Source organism: Chelonoidis abingdonii, chromosome 4, assembly GCF_003597395.2.
Source record: "Chelonoidis abingdonii isolate Lonesome George chromosome 4, CheloAbing_2.0, whole genome shotgun sequence".
In the NCBI taxonomy this organism is placed as follows: Eukaryota; Metazoa; Chordata; order Testudines; family Testudinidae; genus Chelonoidis; species Chelonoidis abingdonii.
The window spans coordinates 13,525,072-13,545,460 of NC_133772.1; the positions used below are offsets into that span (position 1 = coordinate 13,525,072).

Consider the following 20,389-nt stretch of genomic DNA (forward strand, 5'->3'; position numbering starts at 1 on the left):
ATGGACCAGGAAGCAGATCGTGAGTGTTTTCGACCACAGACCCCATCCCTCCCGATTTGCAACCTCGTGGACCAGGCGGCAGCAATTCCTGAGCATGAGCACAGATGGCGTCCTTATGAAGCAGAAACTGCACCTTGTTGCAAAACGGGAGGGTAGCTCAAAGTGTCGGTACACCAGCCGCGGGTTTCCCTCCGCCGAGCGCAACAGCCTCCCCAGCCTGTGCAGCAAGCGACCCCCTATGTCTCCTGGGGTGGGAGGGACTCCGCCCTGCGGCGCTTTCCAGAGACAAACACCTGTCGGGACTAGTTCAATCCTCTCTCTCCAGACCCAGGGCCATTGCCCGCTAACCGCGTCAGATCCAAGGAGACAGCAGGAATAAACCCACTTGAAATGGAGCGTGTTCTGTTCCCTAAGTGAGCAGCATATTTGAAATAGTGAATCTAGACAAGATCTGGATCCTTGAATTATACATCCCTATAAAACATTCATGGATCAGCTAAGTGGAAGGAAGTAGTTACCAAGGAATGTAAAAAACAAACACCTGGCTCTTGCCTTCTGGGGAATTCAACCCTCAGATTATGCCAGTCCTGAGCTCATTGGGGGCGAGGGGGAGGGGTATGACTAGTATCTAGCAAGCACTGGAAATACTGGTACATTTCCCCCAGAGTCACACTAGCCTTTCTGGGATGAAAAGCATTAGCAATCCTTTACCTTGTTTTGAAGAAGCTGCTTCTGCATCGGTGCAAATGGTTGGCATCCAGAGGGAATATAGATTATTAGGGTTGGAAGGGACCTCAGAAGATCATCTAGTCCAACCCTCTGCTCAAAGCAGGACTAACCCCCAAATGGCCCCCTCAAAGATTGAACTCACAACTGTGGGTTTAGCAGGCCAACGCTCAAACCACTGAGCTATCCCTCCCCCTGGATAGTTACTAAACCAGTTGCCCTGCAGGTGACCATAGGCAATCAGCAGGGTGTAACATAATAATGTAGTTGGAAAATCATTGGACGGGTGGGTTTAATGAGGGGACTGCAAAAGGGTGCCAAGAGAGACAGCATCTTAAGGGGTAACCTCACCACTAGTGGTGCCTCCTCTAAGCCCTCCTAGGTATTAGCTGTGGCCAGGTATTGTGTCCTCCTATAGCAGTGTCTCCTTCATCAGCGGTCACTCTGGGGACCTTTCCACTCCAGGAACCCCAGTTTCCTCTTCATGATTTTGCCTCCTGGCCAAGTTGCCATTTGTTTCCCCATCTGAGTTTGCAAACTCTCTCATGAGAGATGGTCTCAGGCAGTCTTACCACTGACTACCCAGATGGTACCACTTCCTCAGTAACTAGTAGAGGAACCTAGGCCCACCCTCTCTGCCAGGGCCTGGCTCTGGGACCCTCTCGTTAGCAGAGAAAGTTTGACCTACTCCATATCTTGTTGCTTTCCCTCTGGGCCTTACCTGCCTCTCCCCTTTCTCCGGGCTTACCAAGCCACACATCCTTCTCCCAAAGCATAACCTTAAACTACTAGCATCTAGTTCCCCCATACACTTCCCTTCTTCTGAAAAGCAACTGAAGACTCCCTCCTTCCAACCCCTTTTGTAGATAGCTTCCTGGTTTATATGGGCCCTGCCTATTCCTGCCCAGTTGCACTTGATCTGCTTAAATCCCAGTCTCCTCTAGATGCAGACTAGGCAGTTAATTGGCCCAATTAGCCATATTAACCCCTTCAGGCCTTGTGTGAAGGTGAACACAACTGAAAATATTTACTGAAATGACTACTTTCCCTTTTGTTTCTTGGGAATTCAACAGTCAGTTGACTCTGGTAATGAGCCCTTGGGAGAAGAGAGGGGCATGGGTGATAGTTGACAAAGAAGTTGAATACCAGTGTGTTTTCTTCAGGCTCTGGGTATCCTTTCCAGGGTAAAGCAGGCCCTTAGCCCAACCACCTGTTCCTCATCCCAAACAATAGGCCAACACCTGAAATCATTCCTCAGTCCTTAAATTAAGCAAGAGTTGTTGACTTTGATGGCTGTTTAGTCAGTACATATCCAGTCCTTATTTAAAGACTGCAGGATTCGCCCCAAAACCTTTACTAATTTTTCAGTTGTTACTGACTCTCTGCAAAATGAATGTAATCGTTGTCAAGAAAAGTGAAGACAATGGTATTTTATAACAACCAAACAGGCTAGGTGCTGGACAGATGACTAAGGCCTGGTCTACACTACAAAGTTAGGTCAGCATAGGCCACAACAGATCAATTTAACAATATGTCTACACTACCGAGTCCCTTCCGCCGACCTAAGTGGCCTGTAATGTCGACTTCTGTACTCCTCCTTCGTGAGAGGCATTGCAATTGATTCAACATCTACTGGTCAACATGGGAATAGTGTAAACAGTGCGCTGTGTAATTCAAATGAATTGGTCTCCAGGAGGCGTCCCACAGTGCTCTGCTGTGACCGCTCTGGAGAGCACTTTCAGTTCACTGCATGTCAGCCAGGTACACAGGAAACAGCCACTTTCCCGTTTAAGCCCCAGGAACTTTAGAATTTTCATTTTCTGTTTGATCAGTATGGAGAGCTCACCAGCACAGCTGATCATGGAGACTCAAGGCCGCAAATAAACTCCAGCATGGAGTACACAGAGGGTGCTGGATCGTATTGCTGTGAGGGGAGAAGACATAGGCGCCAGCTTCCTTTGGGCCTGAGGGGGTGCTCAACCCTCAGCTTTGCCCCCATCCTGCCTCTTCTCACCTAGTTCCGCCCCCTCCCCTGAGTGCGCCCTGTCTCAGCTCCTCTACCTTCCTCCCAGAGTTGGCTGTACACTGCAAAACAGCTGATTGCGGCAGGGAGTAGGTGCTGGGAGGGAGAGAGGGAAGGGGAGGAGTTGATCATCAGTGCCGTCGATGGGCAGGAGGCGCTGGGGGGAAGAGGGGAGCTGGCTGCTAGTGGGTGCTAAACTCCCACTAATATTTTTCCATGGACACTTCAGCTCTGCAGCACCCACACAGTGGGCACCTATGGGAGAAGAGTAAATGCAGGCAGAGCTCTTATCCAGGAGAAGAAACACTGATATCTATGCCAAGATCAAAGGTGCGCCTTTTCTGTTCAGCTTTGAAATTCCATTCACGTCAGGCTGAGTTATTAACTGTTAGACATTACCGTTTCCCTTCTCTCACAGGCATCTCCAGGAAAAATGCTGACAGCCTGCCAGAATAATAATTGAAGCAGACACTGCATTGGGAACTGCAAGAGGACAGGGGAGAAGAGAGATCCAGGGCATGATCTACACAACCATCCTCTGTACGCTGTCCTGGCTCTGTGCAGGTACCTGACTCAGCAGACCTTGACAGAACTGCCCAGAAAAATGACAGACCTGGTTCAGAGGCAAAGGCACTCAACCAGGTTTATTGTCAGCGAGGCACGGTCCTAGTGCCTGGCAGACGCCATAGGGATACGAACACAGGTATGTCTGTCACTATGGAATTAGCTCAATCAGCAGCGGGACCTTATGCTGCCCCCTAGACTGGACAAAGATGCTGCTCCTATAACTCCTCTTTTCTACATTGATACAAATAAGTTACGTATTGCACTCCTGATGTGTGACCAATGTGTTACTGACCCTACATCCCGTACCTGCTGGTTCAAACAAAACATCTCTAGCTATTGTCTTATCATCCTGTCCTTATCTTTGGAGGGGTCACTGTGTCCCTATCTTCAAGGAATAGGTTTATACCATAAATCTATGTTGGAGTGTATCTGTGCAAGCCTTCTGGAATGCGTTTACATGAATACCTCGTTTATTTCTTAAATACCTCTAGTATTATAGTACTGCTGTGTCTCTTTTCTACCGTAAAGCTTTAGTGACTTTGGTTTTGAGTCAATATTGTTATCCCATTTGACCTGAGCGGTTAGCCAAAATTTGGGATCCTATATGTTGTTCCAAATGGGAGGAAAAATTGACGATGGACGTTTGGGACCTTTGGTGCAATCTTGTTTATTTACCAAGAACGTACAAAGTCCTGTTTCTTTTAACCCAGGAGGAAGCAAACTGTGTGCGTTTTTCCTTTCTCGCAGAACCAAACTTATTTCAGTTAGCAGAGTAACCCCAAAACCTCCATTTTCTAAGCTTTTCTCAGTGTTGTGTTACCAGCTGATGCTACTTGTACAGGCTGTCTTGTTTTCTGCTTTTTCTGTCTCTCCCTTTGTGCTGTGTTTCTCATACACATCCATAGACAAAACAGTACGTAGTGAAGTCCCTTGGTCCAGAATGCCAAAATTCCTGATGCATAGGTCTTAGTTTTCAGCAGTGAGATGCACTTACTTGCTTCGCAGCTTTCTTAAGTGAAGGGTGGTGGTGAATTCAAGAACAGTATAATTTCACAATAACCTCAGCTGAACAGGAAAATACTTTTGCAGAATCTCATCCCACAATGTACTAAGCACTGTCCACTCCTTGTAGCAGAGGGTGCTCAGCACACTTGCAGGATCCAGCCTTCAAGAAACATCTACCACCATTTAAAACAAGCAGCTACTTCTCAGGTGTGCAGTCCCTAAGGAGCCATTTGAACCAAATCCAGCTTTAAAATGGGACGTGGAGTGCAGTGAAACAAGTATACACCAAATACACTAACAGAAAGTACAGTAATACAATGACTTAGACCAGTGAAACCTTTTTCCATTTGCAGACTCCTAAATAATTTGGAATGGTGATGCAGCCCCCTTTGGAAATCCTAGACAATCTGTGGACCCACAGGCTGAAAACCTTTGACCTAGACTGACTCGACAGTGGGTATTGACGTAGCTACAACAGACTGGTTGTTGTTCGGTGTTTGTGCTGCACCTTGCACAACCAAGTCCTGGTACACAAATGGAGCTCTTCAGTGCTACTGCAGTACTAATCAATAACGCAATGTGCGGTAGAGCCAAAAGCAGAGTTGGAAACACCTGCATCTCTCTACTCTTCCTGTAGTTTAAGTACCACACAAGCGTCTTTCCTCAGTCTTATGTTCCCCTCCTTTTGTCATTTCCTTCTCTGTGGAACCTGCATTTGAAGGTCTTATCTGTGACCAAATGAGCGAGATACTTAAATAGTTACACATTTCAAAACACCTCATCAAAGGAGAGACACCTTTTATGGGAAATGTGACTCTAAAAATCTCCTAGTCACTGCCCATCCCTCTCCTTAAAAAAAACATTCCTTCTTGGCCTTTCAGAGAAACCTAATTCCAAAACCAGCAGATTAGAGAGACACACTTGGATTGTAATAGCCTCAGTGTGCCCTTTGGGACAGACTGCAAGGCTCGTTTTCCCTAACTAGAAATAAGAAGAGATTGTTGGACCTGTAAAAACATTCTTAACCTTTTTTCTGCTTATTACAAAAAAAAAAAAAAATATCAGCAGGACCCCTAGCTGAGGTCTAATGCATAGGACCAAAGTGTAGTTTAAAATTAGTATATGGATGGGTCCCTGATCTTCCCCATTACGTAGGGGGAGAAGAGCAAGGAATCGTCTGGACTCAGCAAACTGGGATGGGAAGCATGCATGTTCCCTCCCTTCCCTCCCATTTGCTCCAGAGCAGGAGACACATCCCCAGCAAGAGACCCTTGTCCCTGTTAGACTGTGACCCTATGATGAACATCAGGGATTTTAGTCAAAAGGAATGCACCACAGCACCACTTCCGGCTGCTCCTCCCACTGCTCGTTCACACTAATACGAGGCAGGGTCCAGGGGGAAGCTGTGGCTGCAGGTTGTTGCCAGAGCATTGCCCGCAGCGGGATCTCCTCCTGGCAGAGATCCTGTGGGACACCGGGCCAGACAAAAAAGAATGATTTAACAAAATGACATCCCTTTTACATCTGTCAGGAAAAATCCCTGAACCCTAGAAAAGAAAGGTGATTATTTGCAAGAGGAAAAGGGCACATTTTCATCTGTTCTGCTAGCAGCTAGTGACTGGATCAGGACAAAGCAGCAAAGAATCCTGCGCCACCTTATAGACTAACAGACGTTTTGGAGCATGAGCTTTCGTGGGTGAATACCCACTTCGTCAGATGCATGTAGTGGAAATTTCCAGGGACAGGTATATATATGCTAGCAAGCAAGCTAGAGATAACAAGTCAGTTCAATCAGGAGGTGAGGCCCTGTTCTAGCACTGAGGTGTGAAACGAAAAGAGGAGAAACTGGTTCTGTAGTGGCAAACCAGTCCAGTTTTTGTTCAATCCTGAGCTGATGGTGTCAAATTTGCAGATGAATTGAAGCTTAGCAGTTTTCTTTGTAGTCTGGTCACTGAAGTTTTTTTGCTGCAGGACGGCCACCTTAAGGTCTGCTATAGTGTGGCCAGGAGTTGAAGTGCTCTCCTACAGGTTTTGTATATTGCCATTCCTAATATCTGAACAGGCTACCCCTCTGATACTTGGATCAGGACAGAGGGTTAGATTTCAATCACCTGTAAATATCAGTTTAGAGTAACAACTATGAGAAAAAGATGGTAACTAGAGTCTTCATTCAGATTCTTTTTATTAAGAAAAATATATAAAAAAGATGACATGTAGTAAATCCAAAATCGTTTCTAGTTACTAGTTTCATCTCTCTTGGAAAGATTTAGGCAAACTCAACCAAGCTGGATTATAAAAAGAATATAAACAACAACATATTTTAAATTATAAATAAGTTATGCATAATGTATTGGATTACAATTACCTCCATCTTACCAGGAGAGTAGTGCCTTATTTCCGAATTTAAAAAGCTTGTTTTCAGACCTCAACACGCATTTCATATACTAAAAATTAAATTAATAACATTATTTAGTACTAAACCACTGGAGAACTTGCTCCCCATGGAGTACACGTTTTGATCTCATTGCTTACTTCATTATAAAGTGCTAGTTGATTGTTAGGGAAAGAAACAGGATGCCTTATTTTCAGTACATTTTATTAAAAACTCAGTGATGAGTATTTTGAACATCTCTGGAACTCCATGTAAATTCACACACTTCACTCTTTTCTCTTAGGGGAGACACTATATATTGAATTTGTAAAAAGAAACCGAAGTTATAGAGCTGGGAACGAAAGGTGGGTTTATCTGGCAAGAGTCTCACTTCAACAAATGTGTAGCTGAAGACTAAATCTGAAGAAAGGTCACATCAAGAATCCATAACATTCCATTTAGAGTCTGGCACCTTTACATTTGGGTTTAAAGACTAATATTACGCACATCATGATGGAAGCCTGTAAGCAGGCATCTAAACAGGCTCTTTTGCCACCTGCAGCTAAAACCCACAATCCAAACTATGCCACACTCAGATGGCCAACATGTTCTTTAACAGGTGAAACATTTAGCACTATGGAGAGGTGGAATAAAGAGCCAGCTGCGTGTACAGAACAGGAAGCAATTTTGATGCTGCCAACTGCCTTTGCTTGCTTCAGAAACCAGTTTTTAAAGACAAAAAGGATGATCCACTTCCCTTTTGCTTTTTTCAAATGCAGTGGATTCCAATTACAAGTCCAATTCAAAGGAGAAAAGTTGTAGTGAAAGTGCCTGAGAGGGGTCTATTTTCACTACCGAAATTCAGTGCAAATGTATGAAGCTGATTTCCTAACTTTTCCATTCTTTTCTTCCAATATTATGTCCGTTAATTTGTAAGCTATTAACTAGCACCAACCTTCATCCTGAAAAAAAAACAAAAACATAAAAGTTAATATCAAAATAGTTATATATTTTAGTCTTCTACAGCTTTAGACTTTAGTCTATATGATACTTTAAACTTTTCAGATGTTTACTTTACAGTACCTTCAGGAACAAATATTAGTTTTGTATTAAAAAGTTGGTAGATGGTAATTTTTTAAATGAAAAAAATTACCTGATGTGTAACAATAGCATACAATAGAAATATATTTTCAACTGATTTCATGTTAAAGCAGCATTCATAATATTTCCCTAATGATAGAAAAAGTAGGAGAACACATGCATTATGGATACAACAAGGGTTAGGGCCAATTAGTAAGCAGAGTTAGTAACTGCAAGGACAAACAATGAAAAAAAGTTATTTACATAAAAGAACCAAACTATTCCTGGGTCCCCCATGCCCAACTCCTCACTATAAAATAAAGTTGAGCTGAGGAATTCCTTTGGAAGTTCCCACCGTGTCAGGAGTCAACATCTACATACATTTATGTAAACTGTATTTTTAAAGAGGGATATTAGTTTCAGTTTCTAGTCATATTGAATATCAGTCTTGGTTAATAATGGCTACTGCAAATACCTTGTAAAGTAGTAAAGTCCTCATGAAATCAAATTCTGAACCTCTTTGTGATATATACTAAAGAGAGCAAAGCTCTTCAGGGGAGGAATTTGACTAGTTTGATGAACAACTGGTACATGTCCCCATATGAGATAAAATCTTATATTGCTTATAATCTTTGTGTTATGCATTTATTTTTCACTCAAAGAAGAAAATATGATTTGTTCCTTCAATATTAAAATAGACATATGGAAGTAATGAAATAGAGATGAGATTTACATGTTAGATATTTTTCAATCAACTTCATTTAAAAGACTGAAAGAACACATAATGTTCGAGTCTGTTGTGTTTGCAGAAAAACATTATATAGAAGAAATCTAGTATATTAGTGGTTAACCCAACAATGATGTCACATGCAACATTTCAGTTCACATCAAGAAAGAAAAGGTTAGAAGAAATAAGTACCTATAGATTATATTCTCAATTTGAATTTAACATGATATAATTCTACCCTGTTCTCTCAAATAACTGAATCAGAAGACACCATCTACATATTTTTAGGTGGAGGAAGATATTTTTCTATTACAAAACATGCCTTTCAAGACCCAGTTTAGATTTTGTTTCATCCATTGGTAGTTGATATGTTCTTGGAAATTGGAGCTTCAGGGATCTGGATTTCTAATGTAAGAAGTGAACAGCAGAAAAGGAGAGAACGCTGATTGAATAAAATATGTTTGCAGAAATAAAAGACAGACAAATATTAATAGTTTCTAAAAGGAGAGCTTATTAATGAACTAAGATTAAATTTAGGCTATTTGGAAGCTATTTTGATGGCAACATGCATTAAGCTGTGGTATTCTCTACCAGGGAAGTGGTGGAACCCTTACTACTTGGAAATTTTAACAGGAGCAAGAGCAAGATATTATAAAACATTGTTTTTCTTTGTAAAACTTCCTCCAAAATACACCAAAAATGTATGTCCCACACTTTCAAGAAGTTAAAATATTCACTGGGATTGTGTGGTGTGTGTGAGAAACCTGCTAATACCAAAGGGGAAAGTTTTGGACTTCACCTTGTTTGGGATTAAATCAAGTATTGCTGTTTTACTGATACTCAGACGAAGGAACCAACAATGACAAATTTGGGGGGACATAATATAATATGAAAACAATTTCTCATCTGTACATTTTTCTCTTTAGACATGAGGGATAAGGTGTTGCTGAAGGGGAAGGAGTTGTACAACTCCACAACCTTGTTTTTGGAATGGCCTGTTTTAAAAATGAAGATTTTTTAAAGGTTTCTGTTTTCAGGAATTCTTTTCTAGAGTTGCTGAAAATACAAAGTAGTGAGAAACATGCATAACGTGTAGGGAACTTGTGAATTCACTGCCGCAGGAGGTTATTGAGGTAATAGTACAGATACATTTCAAGAAAAAGACAATTATAAGCTACACCATTTGTTACCTAGGAATTCTAAGAGAAGGGACAATGAGCTATGATACGTCAGATGGTAATATGACAACCTCAGGAGTCAAGTTTTCCTCCTGTTTGCCTCCCCACATCCATGTAAACTTTTGCACAACTCAGTGGTATTACAGGATGCAAAAAAATCTGCATGGTAACTAATCCATTCCCCCACAAGTCAATGTGAAGCATAGGTTAAACTTCTCTATTATATTGCAAAGTAGTGTTGTTATTTTGTTTAGCAAATGAATTAAGCTGTAAGTGTATAAAGCAACTGATATAGTTCTATTCTAAACTCTTACTATTCAACAGACTGATTTTCTCACAACACATTACTGATTTCTGTAGAACGACAAAATGCTTATTCCAGCAAATGCAAATGCAATAGACAAACATAGTTATCTATTAAACATTCAGGACAAACACAAGCAGCCCTTTTAATACTAGTGTTCTTTAATACAGAATAGATCTTCCTGGGAGTATCCAACAAGCATTAGGTGAAGTAACAGGGTCAGTGGAGAAAGCAGTCTTTTTAAGTTGCTTTATAAAACTTCTACATTTTTGCTAGTGATAAATTTTAGAGAAGTAATTCTAAACACCATCTTCATTTAATGACTAAATGCCATCCCTTTAGTGCTGCATGTTATTGCAATTTTCAGAGTACCATACACGGTATTTTTTCTGACATCAGCTACATGCAAGAAAAGTCTCAGTCATCTAAACAGAGTAAATCTTAAAAAGAGGAAATACTTATATCCTGGGCTTGTTTACCTATTTTTCTTCAAAACTGCCAATGGTATAATTGCAGCAACTGCACCAAGAACTACTTTAAAAACAAAACAGACAAACAAAAAAGAGCAATTTAGTAATAAAGTTAAATAAAAAACATAACATTTTGATTTCCCTAGGGATAAAGAAATGAGATTCTTTTGTTCCCCAATATTGTGCAGGCACTTTTCAGATAGAATCACAGCTGACTGCCTAGCTCAGACAAATATCGTGAAGAGAAAACAGCTAAGAGCAGGAATACAGGCTTCTCTCCAGAGAATGGCAGTGCTTTTACATGGCACCACAGCACATTAGAAATGGCAGATAAGTTCAAGAATTACTAAATACCCTGGGATTTAGGGTATTTAGTAATTAAGTAGGGGGAAAACATTATGAGATGGAGAAAGGTCAATATTAAGATAGCCTTGACTCCAGATCTTAAAACCGTCATGGCTTTAGTTCACTGAATGATTTTTTTCAGTTTTAAGTTACTTACCGATACCAATACTGGTGCCAATGCCTATGTCAATGAGTATGCCAAGCCCTAAAGAGAGAAACAAAAAATGTGAGCTAAAATACGAAACCAGATTCATGTCAGTAACCCACAGGAACTCGTCCACAATCCATGCATATGAAGCTACACTTAGTACCCTAGATTATATCACATCTTAAGGAACAATTAACATAGGCACGTAAAAACCACATTCTAAAATGGATAATCATTAGCTTTTGGAAACCATGATCTCACCCTTAGAGAACCTCGTAATGAAGCAAAGCAGCTTTTCAAAGGATTGTACACATTTGTACCTTGTAGTACCAACAGGAAAACCACTGTGTAAATGGAGGACCCAATCTGGGTTTAAAGGTTTTCTATAATATGAACCACTGGATGTTAAGGGTTCCTCTTGCACATGCTTCTAGGCTCTCATTTACCAAGCCTGCACTGGCCAGTCGTACATTTGCCAAAATACCTAGAAAAGCCAGAATCATTATACTCAGGTTGTCTAGACCAGGTACCACAATTTTTGCCCTAGCATAACATAACACTAACTTATGATGATATCTGGTACCACAGATATGAAGAGTGCTGTAATCTGTATTTCTAATTACCCAAATAGATGGTTTCAAGGGACAGACTTTTGCTGTTCTTACTAGAATAAGATCATTTATCGTCTAACCACTGGCTGTGGAAGATACTGAATGGATAATTAATTCCTTGTCACAGACTGCATAGAACTACAATCACTGATGTCAATGAGTTTTGCATTTAGAAATCAGACTCCTGTTACAGGAATGCTCAGACTAACATTTTAAGGGAAACATACGAAAGATTAAAAATAGCATTCTGACCTTCATTGATACTTTGAAGTGGCCTTTCAATGGCTCCTGGAAATTTTGAACCCTATTTACCCTCAAAAAATACATCTATAGCCTTTAATGTTAATAATTTTAATATGAAAAAGGGAGTGTACATATTCATTTATGCCCATATTGCTCATCATTACTGTAGGTTTCATAGTGTTGGCAGAAATATGCAGTTTGGTCATTAAAGTTTTGCTGTTGTTTTTGTGGTTTAAATAAAGTCCAGTGAAGAACATTTTAAAAACCATGCAGGAAACTGTTTGTTGGGGGAAAAAGGAGGTAGAAAAACACCACCATCACATAAAAAGAAAACCAGTTGAGTCAGAAACAAATTTGTAGTTGTGGTCCCCCTAAATTACTGACTAGAAGCAAGGACTTTTTAGTTTGCTTTTGGCAGAAATTCCATGATTCCAATCTCATGCACATAATTCTGTCACGTGGATCAGCAACATTCAGGGTTCTTCAGTGTAACAGATTTGAAATACAATTGAAAGTATGTGGCCATCTCCAGTTCTGAAGCTCCCTACAGCCAGGCTTCCCTGCTCACCACACGCATTGCGCTACCCAGTCTAACAGCTCAAGTGTTTTTTCTCTCCCCTCAGTACCTCACCTCCACCTTCAGGTGCAGTAGTGTTGCCAGCTGTATTCAGCACAGAACCTGTAGAGAAAAGAAAGTTTTAATACTTGAGGTGCTCTCCACATAACTGACTATTTTGAATACCAAAACGCTGGCTGAGATTCCAGGCATGTAAAGACATCAGCTCCCACAAGCTGACTGGAGTGAGATTTACATTGCCAAAACATACTGAATTTGAAAGAGCCAAATCCACAACTGCTCATATTCTCCTCCCAAGACGTTTGAAGAAAAGCCCCAAAGTATGCCAGCAAAAGCACTGTCAGGCTGAATAACTGCTAGAGTCAACCCCCTCCCAATGTATTATCCACTTCATTGTATCTATTTTTTGCTCTGTGGGATATGCCATCAAGGCTGCACAAAGCAGAAGATCCACGCGCGTTACGCGCATTACCTGGATCGTCATTCCAAGCGCTAATTCTCTCAGCAGTAAATTATCTATTCCTGAACTCTCATCCTTGGGATAACCATATGCATTTGAAGACTAACCATCTTTGTCCCAGGAAAATCTACACCTAAGAAATAGAGTTTGTGCCACTGAAATGATCAGTGCTTGGACGTCACAGAGCAATAGCAGATTTTCACACACCACCCCCTACTGCAGCCAATAGTGTTATTAGTTGTGTCACAATAGTGCATGAGGGCCCAAGTCCTGACTCATGGCCACACTGTGCTAAGCGCTGTAGAACCACACAACATAAAGGGAAGTCCCTGCCCCCATCCCTCTCATTAGAGCTGCCAATCAGCCCAGACAATAATATTCCTGATCCACGGAATTGGCCACGTCACTCTCCTTTTGAGAGGAATCAGAGGGATGGGCCAAGGTCAGAGTGCTGTGGGAATCCTTTGGAAAGTGGAAAGGGGAGAAGGATCCACTGAAAGAAATGGTGCAGGAACAATGAAGTAGGAAATCCAGGAGAAGACTGAGTCAACAATGCCAAGGAAGGACACTGGTTTATGAATGGCATAATTGAGAGAAAGAGGACGGATTAGAAGCCCTAAAATTCAGCCATAAAGGCGTCATGGAAGACTAAAAGCATCAAAGAGCTTGAAATCTCAACTGCAGTTTGCCCCCGGCAGTGAAACATGGGTCATACAGCTTTGCTTTAAGCTTCCCAGATGCAAACCTGCCAATATTTAAGAAGTTCCCTCCCCCCTTCCCCACGCATATCATTTTTATCAGTTTGTTCTGTTGGTTTACATCTGCTTCTGTACTCATGGGTATGAATCTTGCCAGACATGTAAATACACTAAAAACAAAGTGTGATGGGGCAAGGCCAGATGGCTATAGTAAAGTACTGAGAAACAAGTATGTTAACCCCAGGCTAAACAAATCCCTAGTACCCTGCTAACCAAATGGCAGTTGCTCCAGGTTAATCAAGGCACCTGGGGCCAATTAAGATCTTTCTAGAAGGCAGAGATAGCTACTTTAATTAGAACATCGGCAGCCAATCAAGGCGGCTATCAGGGGCACCTGGTTTAAAAGGAAGCTCACTCCAGTCAGGGAGGGGGAACGAAGAGGAGAGGATGTGGTTGTGAGGAGCTGGGCATAAGGAGCTGAGAGTGAGAGGCTGTGCTGCAGGAGGACTAAGGAGTACAAGCATTATCAGACATCAGGAGGAAGATCCTGTGGTGAGAATAAAGAAGTTGTTTGGAGGAGGCCATGGGGAAGTAGCCTAGGGAGTTGTAGTTGTCATGCAGTTGTTACAGGAGGTACTATAGACAGCTGCAATCCACAGGGCCCTGGGCTGGGTTCCCCCTAAACCTCCCAACTCCTGATTCGACACAGGAGGAGTTGACCCAGACTGTGGGGAACATCACTGAGGTGAGCAAATCTGCCAAGAAGCGCAGGACCCATCAAGGTAGAGGAGGAACTTTGTCACAAAAAACATGCCATAGAATTAATCCAAATAACCCAAAGCTGAACAGCACCTCTTCTCTCTGCCACTGAACTAAAACCAGAGAACAAAAGCTCTATTTCTGAGTCACATGGAACCTACCCAAAACAAGCACGCTAAAAATACATGTTTATACTTCGTTGGGGGGTAAAAATTGTGAAATCTGCACTAAAATACTCCCTTGATAGGCAACAGTGCCCATTAGTGATTACTTTAAATATCCTTAGTCTGTTTCCAGTGCAATTTCTTTCAGCCTTTAAAGAATCATCTCTACCAAAAAGACAGGAGTACTTGTGGCACCTTAGAGACTAACATTTATTTCAGCATAAGCTTTTGTGGGTTATAGCTCACTTCTTCAGATGCATAGAAGTGAACACACAGACAGGAGATATTTATACAAAGAGAGAGCATGAAAAGGTGGAATGCTATCAGGGAAAAAAAACAATCAGTGCTGGGATGAATGTGCAAATGAACAACAAGCTCTCAAGGTTTTAGGCAAGCTTAAGTGAGTATCAACATATTTGCATCTGTGAATAGCAGAATTATAGAAATTAAGATGACTTTCACACTGTACATTTCATTTTTATTCAAATGGAAATTTGAACCCAAAATCCTAGACTTTTAGCAAATCGAAGTTCTTCCAATTTACCTGAGGAAGTGCCAGTTACTTCTGTTCCTTTGGGAGGGACAGTTGTGGGTTTGTCCTGGGTAATTATGACTAAGGCAAAAAGAAGAGGAAAAAGCAGTTATGAACATTACATCAGTCTCCCATCACCAGCTAATGTTTGCAAATCTGCATCTTTAGCAACAAGACACACTTATCCCAGTTACAGGTTGTCACAGAGAGAGGCCATGTACCATCAGTTGGGCTACCCTGCAGACTGCTCTTGGGTTCCCATTCATACATTCTAGGGGAAGCCCATAGCAACCCCTACATTGAGCTGCCTTCCAGTTCCCTTTACAAAAGTGTTTCTCTTCCACTCCCCCAACCGTTTTTAAAGAGCTCTAACACTTCCACGGTTTGCAGCAGGGATGTGAAAGGATCAGGGTGGTGCCTCTTGCTGTCACCATGAGTTAGATTTTGACAGTTTGTGTCATTTTCCTTCAGTTTTACTCATCAGAATTTGCTAGACTTCTAAAGTCCCTGAACATGCAGAGAATTCTCAGTGAGAACAGCAAGTTCTTGCCGTGGGCAACTCAGCACTACGCCTCATTCTCTCTTGCATCAAAATACTCTTTGGCCTAGGAGAGGGTGCACTGTGTTGGGAACCAGGAGACAAAGAGTTTAACTCAATTCTTTTCCACTGACTGATGTTAATAATCCTGTGCCCTTGAAACCCCAAGTTATCACTGAACAAGGCATCCTCCCTGAATCTAAGTTACACGAGGTAAGAAGAGAACCAAGATCTCGTAAAATAAGGCTACTCATTCGTATAAAACCCATTGTTTGAGTGTGTTGTGCATCCCCCTCTAGTAGCTGGTATTCAGCTAACAGTTTACTCCTGCTGCCACCTATTAAAATTTGTTCATTAGCTTATGTGATATGCTGCAGTGCTGTAGGTTCAAGAGTCAAACCTTGATGACACATGGAGTCAGAGGACAGTGTATTACATTTACCTGTAGATTTTTTTTTTATAAAAAGCTCAGAAGCTGAATAACTTTTTTCTACTGTGGGTTTTATGTAAGTTGTAAAGTGAGCACTCAGAAGTTAGAAAATGATTAAATTAAGGTTACATATGCAATCTTAGCTCTTTCTCCTTGGGTTTATGTGACTTGTCAGCATTCTCTAGGATTAAGTTTCTAACAGTAACTAGGTTTCCCACAAGTTATACATTTAAATGATTAATGTTTAATTGAATTTCCTCCTGTTTATGGGTTTGCCTAGCAATCAAATTAGTGTTTTATCTGGTGGGAGAAAGTAGAACAAAAAGAAGATAAAAACAGTCAGTCAGTCACCTTTGCATTCAGGGGCAGACCCATTCCAGACTCCATTGATGTTATCTTTGGTTGTACACTGAATGGAGGCCTCTCCAGTAAGTGAGAAATTATAGTCACATTTGTAAGTTACCAAGGAGTTATCAGCAAAGATTTCCAAGTTGCTGCCATTGTGCATCCCATTGGTAATATTAGGAGGAGGAGAACAAGTAATCACTGAAGGAAAAGAGAATGGCATCATGAATATTAATGCACATTTCAGTTAGAGGTGAATTGAAAATATTAAGTAAACCTTTGTCCATGATCTCCCCTAAAAGAGAAAAACCATTTAGCTATTTGAAAATGTAACTAGCACTGTATTGCAACACAATGCGAAGCATTACCTCCCTCAGAGTCTGGGGCTTTCTGCTTTCAAGCTTTTCTCCAAGCCAACTCCTTTCTTCTAGCAGATTTTGACCCGCTGAAACAAACCCCAGGAGACAGCCTTAACAGAACACACACCCTCCTCTAACAGACAGAAGGAGTGGGGGTTCCTTGACTGACATCCTTGAAGGACAATGTTGTGCTCCTACAAGTTCCAGAAGCAGAAATCTTAAATTAGGACATTTCTTCTAGCTCCATGTGGTTCTAGACCAGATGGCAGTAGTTAGGATTGACAGACCCACCTCAGGTAGTGTCCAAAAAGATAAAAACAGTTAAAGCAAATAAACTGGGAAGAGATTTTAATATTGAGTTTCAGCACCAAATAGCCTCAGATTATGAATGTGGAGTCCAGGTTTTTTGGACAGGAAAAGAGAACAGAACAAGGAGGAATTATCCTACTTCTTTTTAATTTAGTGTGACAGACTTCAAAGGATGAAGAGATTACTTAACGAAGAATGAGAAACTAACCAAACCTCACCACTCCAGTGGTGACATTAGACCAGCTAAATTCTGTACAGAAGATGGTGCCAGGAGAACTATTTGAAGGGAAGGAGGGTACTTATGGGGTTGTGTTTGTTTCAAGTGTTAATTCTACAAAAGGCATCAGCACCATGATGGATCCTCAGACATTCAGACTGTCTCACACTCCCAGCAATTTCTACAAGACTCTCTTATAATCCAAATTAAAGATAGATGAAAGCAGCATCATCCAGTCATGAGCTCTTCTTAAAACCATGGTGATTGTCTTACATTCACAAGTTGGAAGTTCACTCCATTCAACTTGATCTCCTTTAAACAAACACTGGATGAAAGTTCTCCCCTTTACTCGGTATCTAAAGAAAAGAAAAAAAATGTTTCTTAGTTGTCTAAGTGCTTCTGTAATAGTCCAGAAATTTGGGAAATGCCTTCTTTCTGCCAGTAAAAGAAGGCATTAACTACTGAGTAGGGTGATTCCTGCTGTAGAAGAACCAGCATGATCACTGTAACCAAGCAATGCTGAGTAGCAATCCCGAGTTATTAAAGCCAATTTAGAACAAGCAAATTGGTGCATAAGATTGCAAAGATCAAGTTTACAGGAGCAATTTCTCACCTTGAAGTCTATACTAACCAGATGCTTGGAATTTCTGGGTTATTTCTTTGTTAAACCTTTAAGAAGTGAAACAAATAGGTCTCTCCCCTCTCGGTATCATTTTAGTGCTTATTTCTTGCATCTCCAGCAGGTGAAGAAGTCCTTAAACCAGTTCCTGGATTTGAAGCATGTCAAATGAACTAGCAGTTTTTAGACTGTTCATCGTCTCAAAAAGCTTTCACATGAGTCAAAGGGGTTTGGACTTGTGAGTAGGATAATGTCTCGCATCCTAGTTCCAATCTGTAGTACAGTGTTGAAGAGGTGTGCCATTAGCATGCTATACCTTCACCATATAAATGGAGGTGGAAGTTCTTGGCTCAGACTGCTAAATTCCACCACTCCTCCTATTTTACATAGAATCAAAAAAAAATCAGGGTTGGAAGGGACCTCAGGAGGTCACCTAGTCCAACTCCCTGCTGAAGGCAGGACCAATCCCCAGACAAATTTTTGTCCCAAATGTCTAAATGGCCCCTTAAGGATTGCACTCACAACCCTGGGTTTAGCAGGCCAATGCTCAAACCACTAAACTATATCCCTCCCTCCATCTGGTATTCTACCACAGTCAACAGTACTCCATTGCCAACACCGTTTAGCTAGATGTCTAGCTTATTCCTGGCCAGGAAGTACTGAATATTGGCGATGAAGTCACCTGGTTTTCACTATGTTTTACCTTTTAATACTATAGGCTAATGGTCGTAGCCTTCTATGTTAGAGTTTTAGAAAGGAGATTGAGAGGACCAGATGAGGGTTTACCTATTAAAGCTGGTTTCTTTTGGTTCTTTCGCCAGTCTGGTATGAAGGCAGGGACCAAAAAGGATGGACACGAACATCATTTATGGCCAAGTGGCCACTACTTTTCTTCTAACTTAAAACATAACCACCAAAGACAACCTTTTCTGACAGCAATGACTGGGCAAGGAGACAGCTGGCCCAGGGCTGTCCCCCTGCTGCCACTCTTATACAACCTGAGCATTTTAAAAGGTCCAAAGCCTAATCGGACCATTTAAACCCAAAGCTTTCACTGGCAGACAATTCCACAGTGCGCAGTCCCTGTATGCTACTGTATAGGAAAGTGATGAACATAACAATAGTTTGGATGTTCTTGTGGGCGAAATTCAGATGAAGTATTGGCTAAAGAACTGGACTGGGACTCAGGAAATTTGGATTCCATTCTTGGTTCTGCTCTGGCCTGTGCATGACCTTGGGCAAGTTATTTCCCCCCTGTGCTTCAATAGCTTCAGCTGTAGAACAGGTATAATGATACTGACCTTCTTTGATAGCTGATAAAGGCACTATTAAACAGCTAGCTGTCATCATTATATCAGCAGGAAGGAAGGTTGATGGCTAACCTACGGGGAAGGGCATTCTCTGTCTCTCAGTCTGTGGGGTTTGATGAGAACTCTGATCCCATCACAGAGAATCTAACAAAACCATATTAATTTTACCATGATACTCATGCCTGTATCATGTATTTCGTGCCAGTAAAAGACAATCTGTTCAACTGTTTCAAGTCCAGAAAGTTCTTCCACAATCTTATGATGGTACTACTCACCATATACCACCGTAGCTTCTTAAAATAACTACTTGAACAAACTGAAGTAAAACTCATGATAATCCATGTCACAATGCCAGGTTTCCCACACCCTGGGCTTGTATAACTGCTGCTACCACTAAACTTTGCACATGGAAGTTTTATACTGTGTCACTTCTCACTCTGCTCCCATATTCCAAGGATCCAGTTCCCAGGAGCTGATAAATATAGTAGATGCTTTTTGAAGGCTACAGCAGGAATAACCAATCACCATTGTTAAACAAGTCTGGAGTAGAACTAACTTTTACTTTGTTAATTACAAGTAAACCCATGAACTCATTTACTGTTCAACTAGAGGTGCCCTCTCAAGCACAGGGGTTTTTTGTTTTGTTTTTTTTAATATAGATGACAACTCAGACTTTAGAGAAGAAAGCTTTGGGTCCCTTGTCCTTCGAACACAGTCTTAACTACTCATTCTCAATAGCCTGGACTCCTATAGTCTACCAAGAATTAGTCTCTGGCATCTTGAGAATCCTCTCCTACTACCTCCTGCAAAGTACCAGAAAAAACCTACTTCTATCCAGCACATCTCAATTCTCCCTTCCAAAGGGCCTCACCCAACTTCTGGAAATTGAACCAACATTCCATTATCCTAGCAACCAAATGGGCCTTGACAGAGTCATCAGCTGTTAAATCACTGACATGTTCAGCCATGTCTTACTTCCCACAACCCCATACGTAGAACATTAACTGAGCAAATTACCCAATATTTTCCACACCATAGCTGTTCCTTCTTTCTCTCAACTTAATCTTTCAAGAGGAGGCAGGAAGGAGGGATCACGAACTACATTTGGCTAACTTAGTTTGAAGGTTCTATTTTTTAAGCAGGTACCCCAGGCCAGGCCTGCACAACTGTAGCACTGGTTCAGAATAAGTTTTGAAAGTTAGACCACGCTTTCTAGTCTTAATTTCCCAGAAGTTCTACACCAAGATAGGGTCTGTAAATTAATCAGCATCGGT

The 20,389-nt window shown here is 41.4% G+C and overlaps 1 protein-coding gene across 4 annotated transcripts in view; it reads right to left on the reverse strand.

Annotated features, from left to right (window-relative positions):
- The window catches only part of LOC116828710 (complement receptor type 1-like), a 306,270-nt gene that overhangs the window by 280,042 nt on the left and 5,839 nt on the right, over positions 1-20,389 (reverse strand). For all 4 annotated transcript variants that reach the window (XR_012655701.1, XR_012655702.1, XM_075064831.1 and 1 more), the window contains exons 5-6: positions 17,460-17,542; positions 15,001-15,069 (exon numbers count right to left, since the gene is read on the reverse strand). Coding sequence is in view for 2 of the 4 variants with exons in the window: in XM_075064831.1 (XP_074920932.1) it covers positions 15,001-15,069; positions 17,460-17,542 (152 nt within the window). In the remaining 2 variants the exon portion in view is untranslated. The remainder of the gene's footprint in view (positions 1-15,000; positions 15,070-17,459; positions 17,543-20,389) is intronic.